General features: G+C 37.6%; 1 protein-coding gene and 1 long non-coding RNA gene across 2 annotated transcripts in view; one reads left to right on the top strand and one right to left on the bottom strand.

The window, feature by feature from the left end:
• The window catches only part of MCU (mitochondrial calcium uniporter), a 259384-nt gene that overhangs the window by 226617 nt on the left and 14439 nt on the right, over positions 1 to 18328 (top strand). Inside the window, exons 8-9 of the mRNA XM_077778643.1 lie at positions 7913 to 8083; positions 9246 to 9350. Of these exons, the coding sequence (XP_077634769.1) occupies positions 7913 to 8083; positions 9246 to 9350 (276 nt within the window). The remainder of the gene's footprint in view (positions 1 to 7912; positions 8084 to 9245; positions 9351 to 18328) is intronic.
• LOC144243523 (uncharacterized) lies at positions 3927 to 16874 on the bottom strand. The gene is made up of 2 exons (XR_013338675.1): positions 16644 to 16874; positions 3927 to 4370 (listed from the first exon to the last, which is right to left on the bottom strand). It is a non-coding gene; the product is annotated as an uncharacterized LOC144243523 (long non-coding RNA).

The following is an 18328-nucleotide window of genomic DNA, read 5'->3' as shown; positions in this document are numbered from 1 at the left end:
CATAGCAAATTATGGCAATACTTAGTGGCTTAACAGTAATAATCCTTTATTATCTCATGTTTTATGGATTTGGAACTCAGGAGCAGTTTAGCTGGGCAATTCAGAATCTCCTGGAGTTGCAATCCCATGCTCGTTAGCACTGCAGTCATCTGAAGGTTTGACTGGGCCTGGAGGATTCAATTCTAAGATAGCTCACAGCATGAGCTGAGAAGTTGTTACTGGCTCTTGGTGGGAGACTCCACTTCTTCTCAGTGTTGACTTCTGCATAGGGCTGCAGAATTGTCCTTGTGGCTACTGGGTTCCCTCAGAGCAAGTGATCCCAAAGAGCAAGACAGAAGCCACACAGTCTTTTATGGTGTAGTCTGGGAAGTTACACACCATCACATCTACTGTATTCTACTGATTTACAGACCAGCCCTGATTTGATATGGGATGGGACCATACAAGGATGTGAATACCTTGAGGCAAGGATCATAGAAAGCCACCTCAAAAGCTGGCTTCCACGATACTATATATTGTATACTAAGCTGTTCTCTGTGTGTGTGTGTCTGCCTGCATGCATGAATGTATATCATGGATGAGAATGCTAAACACCAAATACCAACTTCAGGATATAGTGGTTTTCTGTGGAAAAAGAAAGATTACTCTGCTAAAGTGTGGGTAATTTTTTTAAATAGGAGCAAGGCTGGAATGACATAGGGAATTTAGTTACAATATAGCTGATAGAAGAAAGGTGGTGGTGGCCTGGACTAAGAAGATGGTGGCAATGCAGAGAATTGGAAGGATTAGAGATATTTAGAAAATAGAATGAAAGGACATGGTGACTGATTAAATATGAGGGTGTCATGTTCTGATTCTAAGTAGTCAGGGATATCAGACAATTTTCTGGATTGTGCAATAGTTAAATAATGGTGCTATTATTGGCTGAGATGAGAAATGTCAGAGGTGGGTGGTTCAGGGAAGATTAATTCAATTTTAGGCTATTTTTAGTTTGAAGTATGCATATGGGAAATCCACCTGTCCAGCAGACAGGTTTGGGACATCCTCAGCATTGAGATGGTAGCTAGCAGTTAGAAAAGACAGGAGATGCCTAGAGAGTGTGTGGATTGAGAAGCACAGAGGCCTAGGACAAAGCACTTAGAAACTTTCAAGGGATGAATACAGGAATAAGAGACTATGAAGGAAAATGAGAAAGTGTAGACAGAAAGGTGCAACCAGGAGAGTATGGAATCACAGAAACCAAAAGGAAAGCTTTTTATAAAGTGAAGGAGTGGAGTAGGTTTGATGAAGTTTTGGGGTGACAGTAGGGTTCATGGGGTCTGGAGCCGACAGCCAAGAAAGAATTCTTGAGGATGTCTTTAGTGCAAAAAAGTGCTTTTATTAAAGCTATGGGACAGGATCTTGGGGCAGAAAGAGCTGCCCTGGGGTTGTGATGGGTAACTAGTTATATACTATGAAGTTGGAGGAGGTAAAGTCAAAAGGAAGGCCTCTAGAGGGACTTTAATATGCTAAAGAGGATTCCTAAGATATCTGAGGCCTTGCTATTGTCAAACTAAGGTTGTTTTTCCTCTAGTATGGTATTAACATTTGGACCATAGGGGGGTTCTGTAGAAATATTGTACTCTGTATTTACGTCAAGTATTTGTCAATGGGCTTCAAGTCATAAAGAAATTTAATTTTGCCTGCCATTTCCTTCTTGCCTTTGTTCCCCAGGTCACTATGGAGGGGTGATGTTGGGGCTCCAGAAAACTGAGTCTACAGGTTTCTGGAGAATAGGCTGTTGATTAGATTGTCTTTTTTTTTTTTAGGATATTTGTAAACTGATGGGAGACCTATGTCCTGTATGACTGTAACGAAGTTTCTTTTCCTTTGTTCTTGGGCAGTCAGAAGTGCCTGAGGAATATCACACATATCTTATGGGGGCAGGTAGGGGGGAAAGCTAGTTTGTTTTACCCTCAGCCTGCCTTATGCTCCCTCATTATTAGTCTGTATGATTTCTCTGTCTCTTCCAACACTAAAAGTCTGTGCTTATAGTTCACATTCTTGATGCATAATAATACAGGAAAGAGGAAGAAAAAAATATACAAGATCATAAGTCATTGGAATCATCCATCATACATAAAGTTCAGCTCTAAGTAGCTTTGCAGAAAGCATCCTATATGTGGTTCCGTCTTATACCAGTTCCCTTTGATAAGTCCTTAAGAGATACACAATCATGTTCACTTTGAGACGATCTGTCATGGATGAGATTTTACCCATTATTTTGGACACCAAATAAATTTCCTACTGTGAACTTAACTTTCCTACTTACCAATTGGCTAAAAAAAACAAGCACTTATACTTTGCAACTTTTTCTGTATCTGATGCCTCAAAGACCTCTTTTTGTTTTTAAACATATTCCTTCTTCAACCCCAAATGTCTGTTGTCCTTCTTAGTCTGGAAAATTCCTTGCCCTTTTGTTTTTATGCCTAAATCGGTTGTCATGTTCTGTTTCTCAATAATCATGTTGGTTGACCTATAACTCCTGGGTTTCTTTGAAGCACATTGTGCTAGAAGTTCTTAGATTATTTCTTTTCTTATTGAAATGTAAATCAAAGCAAAAGATTAAAAATAAACCCAACCAAAGAACCACCTGATGCAATTCACACTTAAAAAGAATATTTATCTCTAGAGAATAATAGCTGATACCTGTCATTAGCTTGTAAACACCCATTGTGACTGCTACAACCAGCAGCCATTTCACATATTGTTGAACTTGAGCAACTTTGGTAATTGTTCTTTGGTTGCAAACCAAGAAATCTGACATTTACATTACAATCTAGTGTGTGGGAAAGAAGGAGACCTGGGGATTCATTTCAAAAGCAGTATTAAAATGAAGGTTTGTCAGTTTTAAAATGTGTTATTTCATGCAGTTTCTCAAAGCTTTCATATTTCACTCTTTTGAAAGGCTTCATTCGTGATCTTTAGTGTAAGAAGTTAAAGTGGCTGAGAATGACCTTAATTTTCTCTGTTGACTTTATCTCCGTTATTTTAGAACAGTAACCCTAAGCACTTAATTGTAAAACTGATGCTTTAGTGAAATCTTCCATGCTTTTGTGTTGAAGATTCACATCTTTTACTTAAAGTTAACTCTGTCTGCTTCTTGAAGTCTGTGGCTGAATAGTTTCTTCACTATAGGAAAAAGATGATGGAGGGGAGGAAAACAGATAAACAAGTTAGTTACCAAGTTTTATGATGCCATCGTCTTTATTGCCTATAGAAGAGGGAATATTCATGTTAATGGCTCTGACTTTTGGGAAAGACTGGATTGCTAAGGATTATTTCAGAAATGAGAGAGAAAATTTTCAAATACCTTTAGACATTAAAAATTTGAGATAGTACATAATATGTATTAAGTTCATAGTGCTATTTTGGGCCTCTTCTACCTTAGGGTATATAGACTACACTTTTGGAAGAATTAAATAAGAAGAGATTTTGGTCTTTTAAGTTTCTATGGAAAAATTCAAATCACATATCCATAAAGGATTAACTACTATGGGAATTGCTGTCCTGCTGTCAACAACTAGAACAACAGACAAAATGTATAAAATAATTGTTTTTAGACATTGAACAATAAGGATAAGAGTGATCTCTGAGAGAAGAAAAACAAATTGGATTGACCCTATATTGCCTCAGCTCACATCCTGAGGCTTTCTAAATTCTGAACCACAAGACCAGGCTAGAGTAACTTCCAATAACAATTACCAGAAAATGTAAAATGAATACTTCTTAGTATTCTGGCTCATACAGGACCAGAAATCATTTTACTTCCCTCCAGCCAAAGAAGAGACATCACTAAACATATGAACATTCAGTGTAGACTCCCAGAAGAACCATTGTTGTGCCCGAATCGCAAGTTCCCAGAGACCTCCAAGGAGTGACACCGATACAAGTACATAAGGGTCTTTATTACAAGCTCGAGCAGGGGCTCACCCGTCTACCGGCGCAGTGGCAGCAAGGTGAAGCCCCAAACAATGGCGAGCAGGGTTTTTATGGGGTAAGGGACGGGGATGTTACAGTGCACACGTATAGTATACATGCAAGCCAGAAGACCTAAGTTCTTTAGAGTGCTAAAAGGAAAAAGAAATATGGCTACCTAGAATTTTTTAAACATCAAAGTGTTCTTCAAAAATGAAGGTTGGGGGAGGGGCGTCTGGGTGGCTCAGTCAGTTGAAGTCTATCTTAGGCTCAGGTCATGATCTCACAGTTCGTGGGTTCGAGCCCTTCATCAGGCTCTGTGCTGACAGGTCAGAGCCTGGAACCTGTCTTCAGATTCTGTATCTCCCTTTCTCTGACCTTCTCCTGTTCACGCTGTCTCTCTCTCTTTCTCTCTGAAAAAGAAAAAAGAAAACATTAAAAAAAAATAAAGATTGGGGGACCTACATGTCTCAGTTGGTTGAGTGTCTGACCTTAGCTCAGGTCATGATCTCATGGTTCGTGGATTCAAGCCCCATGTTGGGCTCTGTGCAGACAGCTCATAGCCTGGAGCCTGCTTCAAATTCTGTGTCTCTCTCCCTCTCTCTCTCTCTCTCTCTCTCTCTCTCTGCCACTCCCCTGCTTGTTCTCTCTCTCAAATAAAAGAATAATTTTTTTAATGAAGTAAAATACACTTTTTTAGACTTCTCAAAGTTGGGAGAATATACTGTCAACACATCTGTCCGACAAGAAATGTTTAAGGAGGCTTTTCAGGCAAAAAGAAAATGATGCTAAATAGAAATTTAGGTTTATACAAAATGAATGAGGAACACCAGAGGGTAACTATATGTGTGAATATAAAAGGTATTTCCTCATTTTAAGATTTCTTTAGGGGGAAAAAATAGATACAAACAGAGAGGGAGGGAGGCAAACCACAAGAGACTATTAACTATAGAGAACAAACTAAGGGTGGGTGGGGAGTGGGGGGAGAGGGAAAATGGGTGATGGGCATTGAGGAGGGCACTTGTTGGGATGAGCACTGGGTGTTGTATGTAAGCCAATTTGACAATAAATTATATTCCTAAAAAATACTTATTTAAAGTATAATTAGTTGTCAAGGTAAAGATAATGTATGGTTTATAGCATGTAGTAATAAAATGTATGAGGACAGTAGTACAAAGCAAGGGGAATGGAAGTGTATTGGTCTGAGATACTCTACATTATACTTAAAGTGATATATTATGTAAAGGTCAACTGCATTAGGTTAAAGATGTATACTGTAAACCCATGAGCAAGGTTCAGGAAACTCAATAGTCCAAATCCAAGCTACTGCATATTTTTATAAATAAAGTTTATTGGAACACAGCCATACCCATTTGTTTACATACTGCCAGTGGCTGCTTCTGCCCCACAGTGTTGTCTGTAGTTGCAACAGAGATCTTTATTGTCCACAAAGTCTAAAATATTTAATATCTAGCCCTTTACAGAAAAAGTTTGTCAACACCTACTGTAGGGAAACCCCTAAAACCATAAAAAGGCATAGTTAATGAGCCAATAGTAGAGATTAAATATAATCATAAAAATAGTTAATATAGGGCACCTCGGTGGCTCAGTCTATTAAGCATCTGACGTTGGCTCAGGTCATGATCTCATGGTTCATGAGTCTGAGCCCCGCGTCAGACTCTCTGCTGTCAGCACAAAGCCTGCTTCAGATCCTCTGTCCCCCTCTCCCTACACCTACTCACTCACACGCTCTCCTTCTCTTCTTCTCTCTCTCTCAAAAATAAATACACATTAAAAAATTAGTTAATCTAGGGGCACCTGTGTGGCTCTGTCAGTTGAGCATCCAACTCAATTTTGGCTCAAGTCATGATCCCAGGGACCTAGGATTGAGCCCTGAGGCCATTTCCATGGTGAGCATGGAGCTTGCTTGGGATTCGCTCTCTCCCTGCCATACCCTCCTCACCCCCGTGCCTCTCCCCTACTAGTGCTCTCTCTCTCTAAAATAAAAAATATATGTAAAGATTTTTTTAAAGGGTGCCTTATTAAGAAAATAGTTAATCTAAAAGAGGGCAAGAATAAAGAAAAAGAGGAAAGAACAGTTTGGGCCAATAAAATAAGTAGCAAGACTTATACACAAATAGATTTACATACAACTATATTTATAATTTATTAAATGTAAATAATATACACACTTTAATTAAAAGGCTGAAATTGTCAGATTAGATAAAGTAGCAAGACTGTTGTCTTTAGAAAATCCTCTTTAAATATAAAGACACGGAGGGACACCTGGGTGGCTCAATCAGTGTGTATCAAGCAGTGTCCTAAGTGTTTTAAATGGTTTATTTTATTTGTTCCTCCCAACAATTCCATCAGTTAGGGATTAAATCAGTGTTATAGATCAAGAAAGTAAGGCTCAGAGAAGTTTCGTAATATGCCCAAAGTTATAAAGTCAGGATTCTATCCCAAATTTGCTTCCGAAGCCTGTTTTTCTTCACAGGCTAGTGCTAACTCATCTTTAAATGCTTGGTTGCTTGTGTAAAAAATTCTGTTTCCAAATGTATTTATTTATAAATTTCATTTGAAAAGTATTTCAAAAGAATTAGTCTGACATTTGTTTTAGTGACTAGGGCTCCATAAATCAAGACTATTGACGAAAAAGATAAGAAAATTGGATCCATTTAATAGCCTATGATAATGTTTCCCTTAAGAACATTTTAGAAAATCCCAAGTAGTTGAGTTGTGGCTTCTAGCTAACCTCAGGTCACATGTTTAAGAGAACATAAAAAGAATTTTTGATTATATCATAATATGTTCACATTATATAAGAGAATACTTATCAAGCACCTTAGGTAGAATAATTATACCATAAATTTGAAGTGACTTTCCTTGAGTAAGAGTCTCACTTAGTGTATTTTCACATATTATTCTCCAGGAATTCTTTTTTTTTTTTTTTACAAATAGTTTATTGTCAAATTAGTTTCCTCATAACACTCAGTGCTCATCCCCACAAGTGTCCTCCTCCATGCCCCTCCCCCTCCCCCCCACATCCATCAGTCCTCAGTTTTCGTCAGCCTTCAAGAGTCTCTCATGGTTTGCCTCTCTCCCTTTCCCCCACCATTTCCTCCCTTCTTCTCCCCCTTGTTCCTCCGTCAAGTTCCTCCTAATCCTCCTATACGTGCAAACATATGATATTTGTCCTTCTCTGCCTGACTTATTTCGCTCAGCATAACACCGTCGAGTTGCATCCATGTTGCTACATATGGCTAGATTTCATTCTTTCTCATTGCCATGTAGTATTCCATTGTATAGATAAACCACATCTTCTTGATCCATTCATCTGTGGATGGACACTTAGGCTCTTTCCATGGTTTAGCTATTGTGGAGAGTGCTGCTATGAACATTGGGGTACATGTGCTCCTATGCCTCAGCATTTCTGTATCCCTTGGGTAAATTCCTAGCAGTGCTATTGCTGGGTCATAGGGGAGTTCTAGTGTTAGTTTCCTGAGGAACCTCCACACTGTTTTCCAGAGAGGTATTCTCCAGGGATTCTTGAAAGCTGTGGCTCCTCAGAGCCACCTCCTAAAGGTAATGGAGACTGGCCCAGCAATCTCTGGCTACTTAGTAAAATCTTCCTGTGTAGAACTAGGGTTTATATACACCAGTACCAAAATCTTTACCTCAAATTCCTGGGAAAGCCTCTCCCTGACTTACTTAGAAATACTCCTTTGCATGTTTTCTTTTCTCTGAAAAGTGAATTGTGTGATCCATATGATTGATCTTCTATAAGCCAGTTCCCAGAATAACCTCCAACTAAAGCTAAAGGGCATATTCTTAAACCTTTGAAAACATTTTAAACCATGTTAATAATAATAGACCCTGTGTAAGAATAGTAATAATGTAGCTTTAACTCCTAATGAAATCTAATTATTTTATGATTATGATCTTTTTCATTCAGATGTGACAGTGGTGTATCAAAATGGGCTACCTGTGATATCTGTGAGGCTACCATCCCGGCGTGAACGCTGCCAATTCACACTCAAACCTATTTCAGACTCCGTCGGTGTGTTTTTACGACAACTACAAGAAGAGGATCGGGGAATTGACAGAGTTGCAATCTATTCACCAGGTATAGTCATATTCATTATTAATTCTCACCCACCCCTCATTTCACCTTAGAACACTGCTACACACATGTGCACGTGTGCACTCATGCACGCACACACCACTGCAAAAGAATCCCATACTCTTAACTTTAGGACACATTTTTTGGCTTAGCAAATGTCAGGAAATACTGTGATTTCTCTCCCAGTTCTCAGAATATAATTGTTCAGTTTTAGGAACTGAATATACACAAAAAGTCTCATTCAGAAGCACCTCACATACAATGCCACGGGCAAGGAGGAGCAGTCAGTCACATTTTATGTTATTGAAACCTTTTATCATTACCTTAGGCATAAAATCAATTTTTCTAGTGGGTGGGCCCTCCTCTCTGGAGATATGAAATCATAGGACTTCTTTTTACATCTTATTCTGTCTTTCACATAGTTTATAAAATAAAGACATATCCAGCTGGGAAAGAATATAAAAATAAGGCACTAAAAAATCCCCATTTGGCATGACATCTGTCCTATTTATTGATTTAAGCGCCTTACATTTTTTCCCATTCTTTGAAAAATTTTAAACCTACAAAAAGCATAAAAGACTATATTGGAACTACCCATTTGTCCTTGGATTTACCAGTTGTTAACAACTTGCCACATTTCTATGCTTTAAGTAGTTTAAATATACTTAATTTTCATCTTACCTAGTAATATAATTAGTAGACCAGTATGGTGTACTTCGCCCTGAAATCTGTCCCTACGAAATTCTTGGTGACCAATCAGTAATTATACTGAGAAGTATCATACACTAGAAAGCATTGTTTTTTTTACTCCACCAACTTCCATCATGGATAGATATATGACATCCATGCAGCCCTCCCATGACCCAAGATTTCCAACTGACACACATAGGTCTATGTAATTATTTTACTTGTTGATAAAGTTGTGGCAGAAAAGTGTATTCTTAAATCTTCATAGACTTGAGATCATGAAGGCATGAAAGCAAAAAGCCTCAGATAATATAAGCTTTGTTTAGCATAGAATTTGGGGATGAGGCAAAAATGAACTAGAATTTAAAAGAGAAGTTATAATTTCTAAAATTAATTTGAGGGTTGCTTTTTCCTGATCATTCTCAAATAATTATGGATAAATGACAAATTTAAATTTTCACATTTAAAATTTTCACAGATGGCGTTCGAGTTGCTGCCTCAACAGGAATAGACCTCCTACTTCTTGATGACTTTAAGCTGGTCATTAATGACTTAACGTATCATGTACGACCACCAAAGAGAGGTAAAAAGTAACCTTGATTAGGTCAAAGAAATGTAGAAAGACTTTTAAAAGGAAAGAACTTTAGGGGCACGTGGGTGGCTCCGTTGGTTAGGCGGCCGACTTTGGCTCAGGTCATGATCTCGCAGTTCATGAGTTCGAGCCCCGCATCAGGCTCTGTGCTGACAGCTCAGAGCCTTGAGCTTGCTTCCAATCCTGTGTCTCCTTCTCTCTCTGCACCTCCTCTGCTCACACTCTGTCTGTCTCTCAAATATAAATAAACGTTAACAAATTTAAAAAAAAAAAAAAGGAAAGAACTTTATTCTTGCCTGGATGACCTTGAGAAGCAGACAGTGTTCAGAGAACACTGGAAAGTCTTACAGCCAGGTAGACTCTGTTTCAAAGAGCTCATTAAATGCCTCATGCTTGAGTACCTGGCTAGTCCCCTGATGAAAACGTAGATTCTCCTTAGCCACCAGAATGTGTTTATTATAGGATATTGTCACTCTGTTTCACATAAATGCATGTTCTACGTAACTTAAGCTCCTTCCCTCCAAACAGGCTAAAAGCCATATTATTTTTAATAACATCACAGGGGGAATCTTTTTCGAAATAAATTATGGACTTCCCTGTACTCTTAAACATTATAACAGGAATGAATTAATCTTTTCTTTTCTTTCTTTTTTTTAATGCCTCAGAGTCAGCAGTGTGAAAGTTTATTATTGCTTTTATATAAAAAGTGTGGTATTTGCCTCAGGTGCAGATTTTAAGAAGGTGTCCTCCCTCCAAAACCCTCAGTAACCAAGATAAATAATACTTTAATGAACTGTTTTAAAAAATCAAAGTTAATGCCAAACCCCATGATGAACAAAATATCAAAAATTTAAATAAAGCAGTCAGTATTACTGATTTTCCTTTCTACCCCAGACTCCCACTATGACTTCTGCACGATGCTGATGCTAAATAGCCCTCTAAAATAGCATTTCATATGTGTCTTTTTGGTCACTTTTCTTTCTCTGCCCTTAATCTTTATTATTACTGATGTTGTTAATGCCCCTTCCTTCACCACCATCCCCTCCACCAGCCTCCTAGGGCATCCCTTCTTTTTAATTTTGCTTTTGAGAATTGTGTCTAATGTCAAAAATATTCTCAGGGAAAGCCTAAACATTGAATGCCTACAAAATCTGGTCCACATCTACTTTAAAAGTTTTCCTCTCTCTCTTTTAACATGTTACCTACTTTTCTTCCACCTTCTAATCCTTTGCTGTTTCCTGAATGGTGCCGTTTTTTGCCATTTCAGTGTGTGCTGTCTCTAAGGTGCCTTTTTTCTTTCTTCCTAACCTCATTTCCCCGTGTCAAAATCACCAAGGTCAGCTCTTCCATGAAAGCTTTAATGATCCTTTTCTTTCTGTTCTTTATTTCTCTCTCAGCCAACCGGAAGTGACTAATCTGTTCTCTGAACTCTTCTTATGACTCTTTATTAATGCTCAGACAGAAGGCACTGTGATTTTGTCTCCTCCATTGACTCAGGTGGCCATACTATGTTGAGTGAAATAAATGAGTTAAGTTGGTAGCATTTTGGTTGTTCAGAAGCCAGATTATTTTCTGTGTGCAAGCTAGCTGAAATGGAACTAGTTTAGAAAAAGTATAGTGAATACAGCAAGAGTGGGAAAAGTTTCCTTTAAATAGTAAGACATTACTAAACCAAACTTTATTACACTGGAATAATTGAACATATAGACTAGGGATTGTCAGCTATATATTAGCCAAGCTAATATGTTTTTCTTCTTTATTCCCTGATTTTTGGACTAGAATTTCTCCTTCAGAAGACAGAGGTACAGGCTTATTTTACTCACTTTTTTGTTGTTCTTTAAATTTGCTTTTTCTTTTCTAGCCTTATTAGCATAAGATCGACATATAGCTTTGTAAGCTTAAGGGATCCAGTGTGATGATTTGATACACTTAAATGTTATAAAATGATTACTACAATAGGATTAGTTAACACCTCCATCACCTCACATAATTTGTGTGTGTGTGTGCGCACATGTGACAACACTTAAGGTCTGCTTTCTCAGCAAATTTCTAGTATATAACATAGTATTGTTAACTATAGTCACCATGGTGTGCAACAGATCCCCAGATTTTACTCATCTACCAATTGGAATTTTGGTACCTTTGACTGATGTAGAGTACTATATGATCCAGCAATCCCACTTTTGGGTATGTAACCAAAGGAAATAAAATCAGGATCTCACAGAGATATCTGCACTTGCATATTCACTGCAGCACTATTCATTTTAGTGAAGATGCAGAAACAACCTGATGGTCTGACTACGGATGAATGATTAAGAAGATGTGGTATATACATACAATGGAATATTATTCAGCTGTGAAAAAGAAGGAAACAATTTGGGTAGATCTTGAGAGCATTATAGTAAGGAGTATTTTGATGAGATATGAGAGCTCATTCTATTTAGATTTTCTATTTTATATTAGTAAAATTTTAAAAGTTGACTAATATATCCTTATGTAAAGTATAATAGGCAGGAAAGTAAGCTTCCATATATTATGTTGTCAAAAACTAGAGGCTTTTAATCAGTGACTAATTCTAACCATCTTATCTAATGCTGTTTTTAAAGCAGAAATGAGGGGTGCCTGAGTGGCTCATTCCGATAAGCATCTGTCTCTTGATCTCAGCTCAGGTCATGATCTCACATTGGATGGGATTGAGCCCCATTGAGCAGGCACTGATAGCACAGCGCCTGCTTGGGATTCTCTCTCTTCCTCTTTCTGCCCCTCCCCTGCTCACACTCGCTCTCTCTTTCCCTCTCTCAAAATAAACACACTTTAAAAAATAAAGCAGAAATGAATGTTTTAGTGTTTTATTAGATTGAGCTGTTCCCAAGTTGAATAAGGGAGAGTAAAGGTAGAAACTGAAAGGGGGAGAAATTATATTTAATTCTCTGGGAATCAGTTCATCAGTCTACCCAGCTTCCTTAGATGTCAGTTCGAAAATGAAGTTTGCAAGAGTCAAAAGTCTATGATTCATGGAATAATTGTAGATTAAAGTGAAATTCAGTAAGCTCAATAGCAGCACTGGTGTAGAACTTTAAAAGATCTTTTCAATATTTAAAATATTTTTATGCATCAACACTCCCTCACCTCTGTTCTTAGCCAATGGGAGAGCTTGCCATTAGATACCATTTCACACAGAAGCTTAAATAATACTGTTTTAAGTCCATAAACTCTTTTTCCCAAACTTTTAAAACAGTAAAAATCAAAAACACAATAAGCAAGTGTTGGCAAAGTTGTGGAGAAAAAGGAGCCCTCTTGCACTGTTGGTGGGAATGCAAACTGGTGCACCCACTGTGGAAAAGAGGATGCAGGTTCCTCAAAACGTTAAAAATAGAACTACTCTGTAGCTAGTAATTGAGCTACTGGGTATTTACCCAAAAAAATATGAAAGCACTAATTCAGAGGAATATATACACCTCTCTATATATAGCAGCATTATTTACAATAGCCAAACTATGGAAGTAGCCCAAGTGTCCATCAATAGATGAATGGATAAAAAAGATGTATGTATGTATGTATGTATGTATATGTATATATATGTGTGTATATATATGTGTATGTGTGCATGTATATATATGTGTACACACACACTAGAATATTATTCAGCCATAAAAAAGAAATGAAACCTTGCCATTTGCAATGATGCAGATGGAGCTAGAGAGTATTATGCTAAGTGAAATAAGTCAGTCAAAGACAGACACATACCATATGATATCACCCATATGTGGAACTTAAGAAATAAGACAAAAAAGAGAGACAAACCAGGAAAAAGACTCTTAACTATAGAGAGCAAACTGATGATTACCAGAGGGGAGAGGTGGAGAGATGGGTTAAATAGATGATGGGGATTAAGGAGGGCACTCACTTGTGATGAGCACCGGGTGATGTATGGAATTGTTGAATCACTATATTATACATCTGAAACTAATATAATACTATATTTTAAATATATTGGAGTTATAAGTTTTAAAAAGATCTTAAGAAAACATAGTAAAGAAACTCTTTTTTTTCTTTTGATGATATATAAAATAGGTTTTAATTTTGTTTCCATCATATTATCTTCCTCTCCCTGCTTGAGGAAGATATTGCTGGCATCCAAGTCACCACTCATTTTCAGCTGCATCAAGTAAAGAGCAATTTGAATTTCTGTATTTGAGAAGATTAGCTATCATCCACATGAGATATTCCTCTTCCCCACTTTGGAACCCTTTTTATTAAAAAGGCTAAACAGAAAAGAAATCGCAAGTACTAGGGCTTAGGTGTCAGACAATGAGGAGGAACACAAGGATTTTATATACACAGGGAGCAGATGGAACAGATCTAATAAAAGTTAAAAGAAGGAATGAAGAAAGACTTTTCCAGGACACTTTTTTAACTGTTGAAACTATTTTTTTCTACTCGCCCCCTAACTTTTACATTTCTCTCCTATTTTTCTTTTCCCTGTTGATGGAAAGCACTTTAGAACTAAAAATGCTGTATGAATGTTGTGTACCAGTAAACCTGAACTTCACACACTTCCATCAGGCACTGAGGATAGAGGGCTTATTGATAGAGGATCTCATAAAGGCCTATTTAACATGAATGTGGGTTGACAGTCTGTAAGTATTATGGATACTTAAATATGGAGTCTAACCCCAAATGCACAAGGGAAGAGGCAGAAAAAAACCGAAACTGAACCAAGGGGGCAGGTCACAGCAGTAAGGCTCACTGCAAGCCCCGATACATTCTCTGGGTTAGCGTGGCTGTGTATGGCTGTATTGCCGTCTGTCGGCTGCAGGATGAGAAGAGGAACTGTTTTAGCAATTAAATGATTTTAAAACCTAATCTAAATCTGGAATGGAGGGAGAAGTATGGAAAGGGAGCACAAAAGGTCTTTTATCTCAGTCCATATTGAAGTAGTGATTAACTGCCTTCCACTTAATATTGGGAAGGAAGAGAATATAATTTGTATTTCACTGGTTGTTGAAAGTTGTTGTGCTAAGGAGAATTATTTTGATTAGCACCACTAAGCCCTTTTCCCCATTTGTCCTTCCAGAGGATATTGGAAACCTTGCTTCTCTCTTAATGATGTAAATAATTTGAGAGAAATGGTTGAGTAGGCCAACCAAATACAAACAATAACAAATACCTGATCAGAGACTAAAATAGCCAAAGTCCTTCTCAAACCATTCTAGTAACTAAAAAGACTTTTAACCCCAATAACTAGCACATCTCCTTGCCTTTCTGTACCTTCATTTCCTGGCACTGATGACATATGCAGAAACATAATAAATACCTCATTGCATTTTTAGTGAAACATACACACATCATCCAAAAGTTGTATTGTTAAGCCATTAGCAGATTTATCTGCTCTCTTCTTATAATTTCATCTCCAATTATATGGGTAAATTTTTCAGGGTCAAAGGTTTGGGACTGATGTTTTTCTCGACCATGATAATACTTTGGAACTATATTCTTCCTGACAAGAAAATCTAACAAAATAAAGCCAAATCTCTTGAGTTTACTGGGGCTTTAGTCATGCCTGTTCAGAGTCGGTACACACACACACACACACACACACACACACACACACACACACACACACCAGAATATTACTCAGCCATAAAAAATGAAGTCTTGCCATTTGCAACCACATGTATGGAGCTAGAGAGTATTATGTTAAGTGAAATAAGTCAGAGAAAAACAAATACTATATGATATCACTCATATGGAATTTAAGAAACAAAACAAATGATCAAAGGAGGAAAACAGCGAGAAAAGAGAGGGAGGCAAACCAAGAAACAGACTGATGGTTAGAAAACAAACTGATGAAGAAAAAAAAGAAAGAAAAAACAAACTGATGGTTACTAGAAGTGGGGGGGAGGGCTAGAGAGATGGGCTAAACAGGTGAAGGAGATTAAGGAATGCACTTGTTGTGATGAGCCCTGAGCAATGTATGGAATTGTTGAATCACTATATTGTACACTTGAAACCAGTATATACTGTATGTTAACTAACTGGGATTTAAATAAAAACTTCAATGAAAAAAAGGATGCGTGACAATTGGAGCTTGGAAGGTCAGAAAAAAATCACTAATTTTAAAGTGATGGCATGGGGAGATTAATCAAAGCTTGCGAAGGAACCTGGAAATTCTGATACATCTAACTATTAGGATAGGGCTGTGAAGGAAGACTGATAGAGAAATCCCTAAGACAGTGCTGCTAGATAGATACATTATCTATGATAATGTGTCTGTTCCATTTTTGCACTGTCCAATATGGTAGACATTAGTCAATGTGGTTATTGAACCCTTGAAATATGGCTAGTGTGACTGGTGAACTGAATTTTAAATTTTATGTTAATTAATATAAACTTAAATAGCTACATGTGACTCATGGTTACTGTTTTGGACAGCAGAGCTCTAGAAGGCTGCATCTGGTTGTGGGCCTGGGTGTGCCATTCATCGACAGAGGTAGCAGTTGAGAAAAAAGAGCCAGATGCAGAGCACGGGAAAACAAGCACAAGCTGGCATCTCTAGGCACCTGCATCTCTCACTACTACCCACGACAGCCTTCAGAGCATAATGGCTTCTGCATCGCTTCTGCCTTCCAAAATCTCACTTGAATTTCTCATTTGGTTAACACTATCTTTGAACCATGCAGGGATGGGTATTTTGGAAAACATAATTCCAGTTTGGCTAGATTGACAAGGTATAAAACCACCAAACTGCTTTTCTCATCTAATGATGTATTCTGAAAATCTTATCATACCAGTACATAAAGAATTCCTCATTCTTTTTCACATTGTATTGCACATGTACTGCATTGTATGAATGTATATCACCATTTACTTAACTGCTTATTTTAGAATTTTTTGATGGACTTTTATTTAGCTTTCATCTTTTGCTGTAGTGTATATATTGTAGCATTGAATAATCTTGAATATGTGTCACTTAGGAAGTCTCTGAGTGTATATGTAAGAAAAATACCTGGAAGTGGAAGACTGTGTCAAAGAAAATGTGGATCAAAAACTTAGATTTTGAAGAAGAAAAAGAATATTAAAAATAATGAAAGACAATCAAAAGAGAAATATTTTTATAACCTTAAAGTGAAAAAGAGCTTTCTAACTATAACATAAAACCCTGAAACCATAAAAGAAAAGACTGATACCAAAAATAAGTTTTCTACACAGCAAAGCCCATAATACAAAGATTAATTTTTAAACTAACAGGTTTCAATGAATAATATTCTAATAGAGGCTTACTTTTTTGTAAAACAGTTTCCAAGCCTGATTTCCAATTTTATGGATTTTCAGGATAATCATAACTTGAAATGATTATCTCTACATGTTTGATCATTAACATATCCATGCTCCGTTAGGAAAAGGAAGAGAAGAAATTGTTTAGTTTTGCTTACTTGCTTCTTTTCCTTTTTTCTTCCTCCCCTCACTTCTTCTCTTCCTCCCTCCCCCCCGCCCCCTTCCTTGGACGTCTGAGCAAATACAGTACTGTCATAGACTCTGGGTCTGGAGTTCTCTCTTATCCAGCAAGAGAGTGGACACAGGATTAAGATGCGAGAAGCTAATGTCCAGGAGGAGACGAGTCCCGAGGAAGAGTCCTTGCTCCCTTTTTACTAGGATCAGAAGGCTTACACACGTGATGGACATGCAGAAAGCGACAATGAAACCATGAACATTAGCTTGTGTGTGAGAGAAAGGGGGTTTTGAGATATGTAGTGTAAGGGGTTTGGGTCAATACAAAACAAAATCCTGGTACAGGCAAGTGGTTGTTTACAGCAGACACTGGGCAAGTCTGTTTATCTTAGCTTACCTAGGGGATAAGACAGACCGAGCATGCTACCTCAGGGTCAACAAGGTACCTTTGTTTTGCTAATTAGCTCTGCTTCAGGCAACTTGACCCTGCTGTGGTCTATAGCCTATTTACCTGTTTACCTGTTCTGGTCCTTCCCTCCTGTGAAAGCAGCTTTCTGCTGTTGTACAAAGTTGGGGGTGGAGGGTGCTCCCTCAGCCCTGATTACGTATCCTTGATTACCTAATCTTGGATGCTTTCATCTTGTGGCTGTTCCTCTGTGCTTTTATTCTATACTGGGGGTGCCTCCACCTTGTTTACCTAATCTTAGATGCTTTCATCCTAAATCTTGTTAACCCATTGGTGTAAATTCAGGGAATTCCTAAACTTATTCCCCACACAGTACTTAAAGTGTTGAAAATTAAAATGGAAAAAGAGCATAAAATAAGAAAGCCAATGGACTCCCAGTCAGATCTTTGTCTACTCCCTACTGGTTCTGCAATTTCATGAATATTATTAGACCTCATTAAGGAGAACAACCACCTCAGATTTGTTTTTTTCCTCTGTAGTGACTAGATCAGTAACTAATACAAATACATTTGTTAAACTTACCTCTCGGATTCAAGTTCCTCATTTATAAATTTTGGGCACCAAGTTTACTCCTGTTACTGTGAGGATAACATGAGATATAATATATGTGAAAAGATTTCATTAACCATGGATAATTGATCACTACTTAAGGAATTGTCTTTTGAAAGGGGAACACGCTTTCAGGAGAAATATTATTGTATGGTAGAAACATTATAACTCAGTTCCAGTCATGGGATCAGGAAACATGGACCCTAACTACTGCTTCACTGTGATATTCCTAACAAATTACTGCCTTCTAGAGTGCACCTTTCTCTCCTGGTAACTTTGGAAAATGTAAAGCCATATGCAAATATGAGCTATGGCTTCCATGCAAAGAAAACCGTGTTGACATAGATGACTTCTAGAACTCAGGGCGCTCTTGCTTTTGTCTGTTCCCATTAATTCAGCACATGTTTACTGAAGTTGCAAGATACTGTCCTAGGTATATCCCATTTTACTGTATCAGCTCTTCTGTAATCCAGTTCACTGTCCTTATTTGAATTTTTCATTG

This window comes from Crocuta crocuta, unplaced genomic scaffold, assembly GCF_008692635.1.
Source record: "Crocuta crocuta isolate KB4526 unplaced genomic scaffold, BGI_CrCroc_1.0 scaffold167, whole genome shotgun sequence".
NCBI lineage: Eukaryota > Metazoa > Chordata > Mammalia > Carnivora > Hyaenidae > Crocuta > Crocuta crocuta.
The sequence above is the reverse complement of the archived record's forward strand: the minus strand, read 5'-3'. Positions and strand labels throughout refer to the sequence as shown.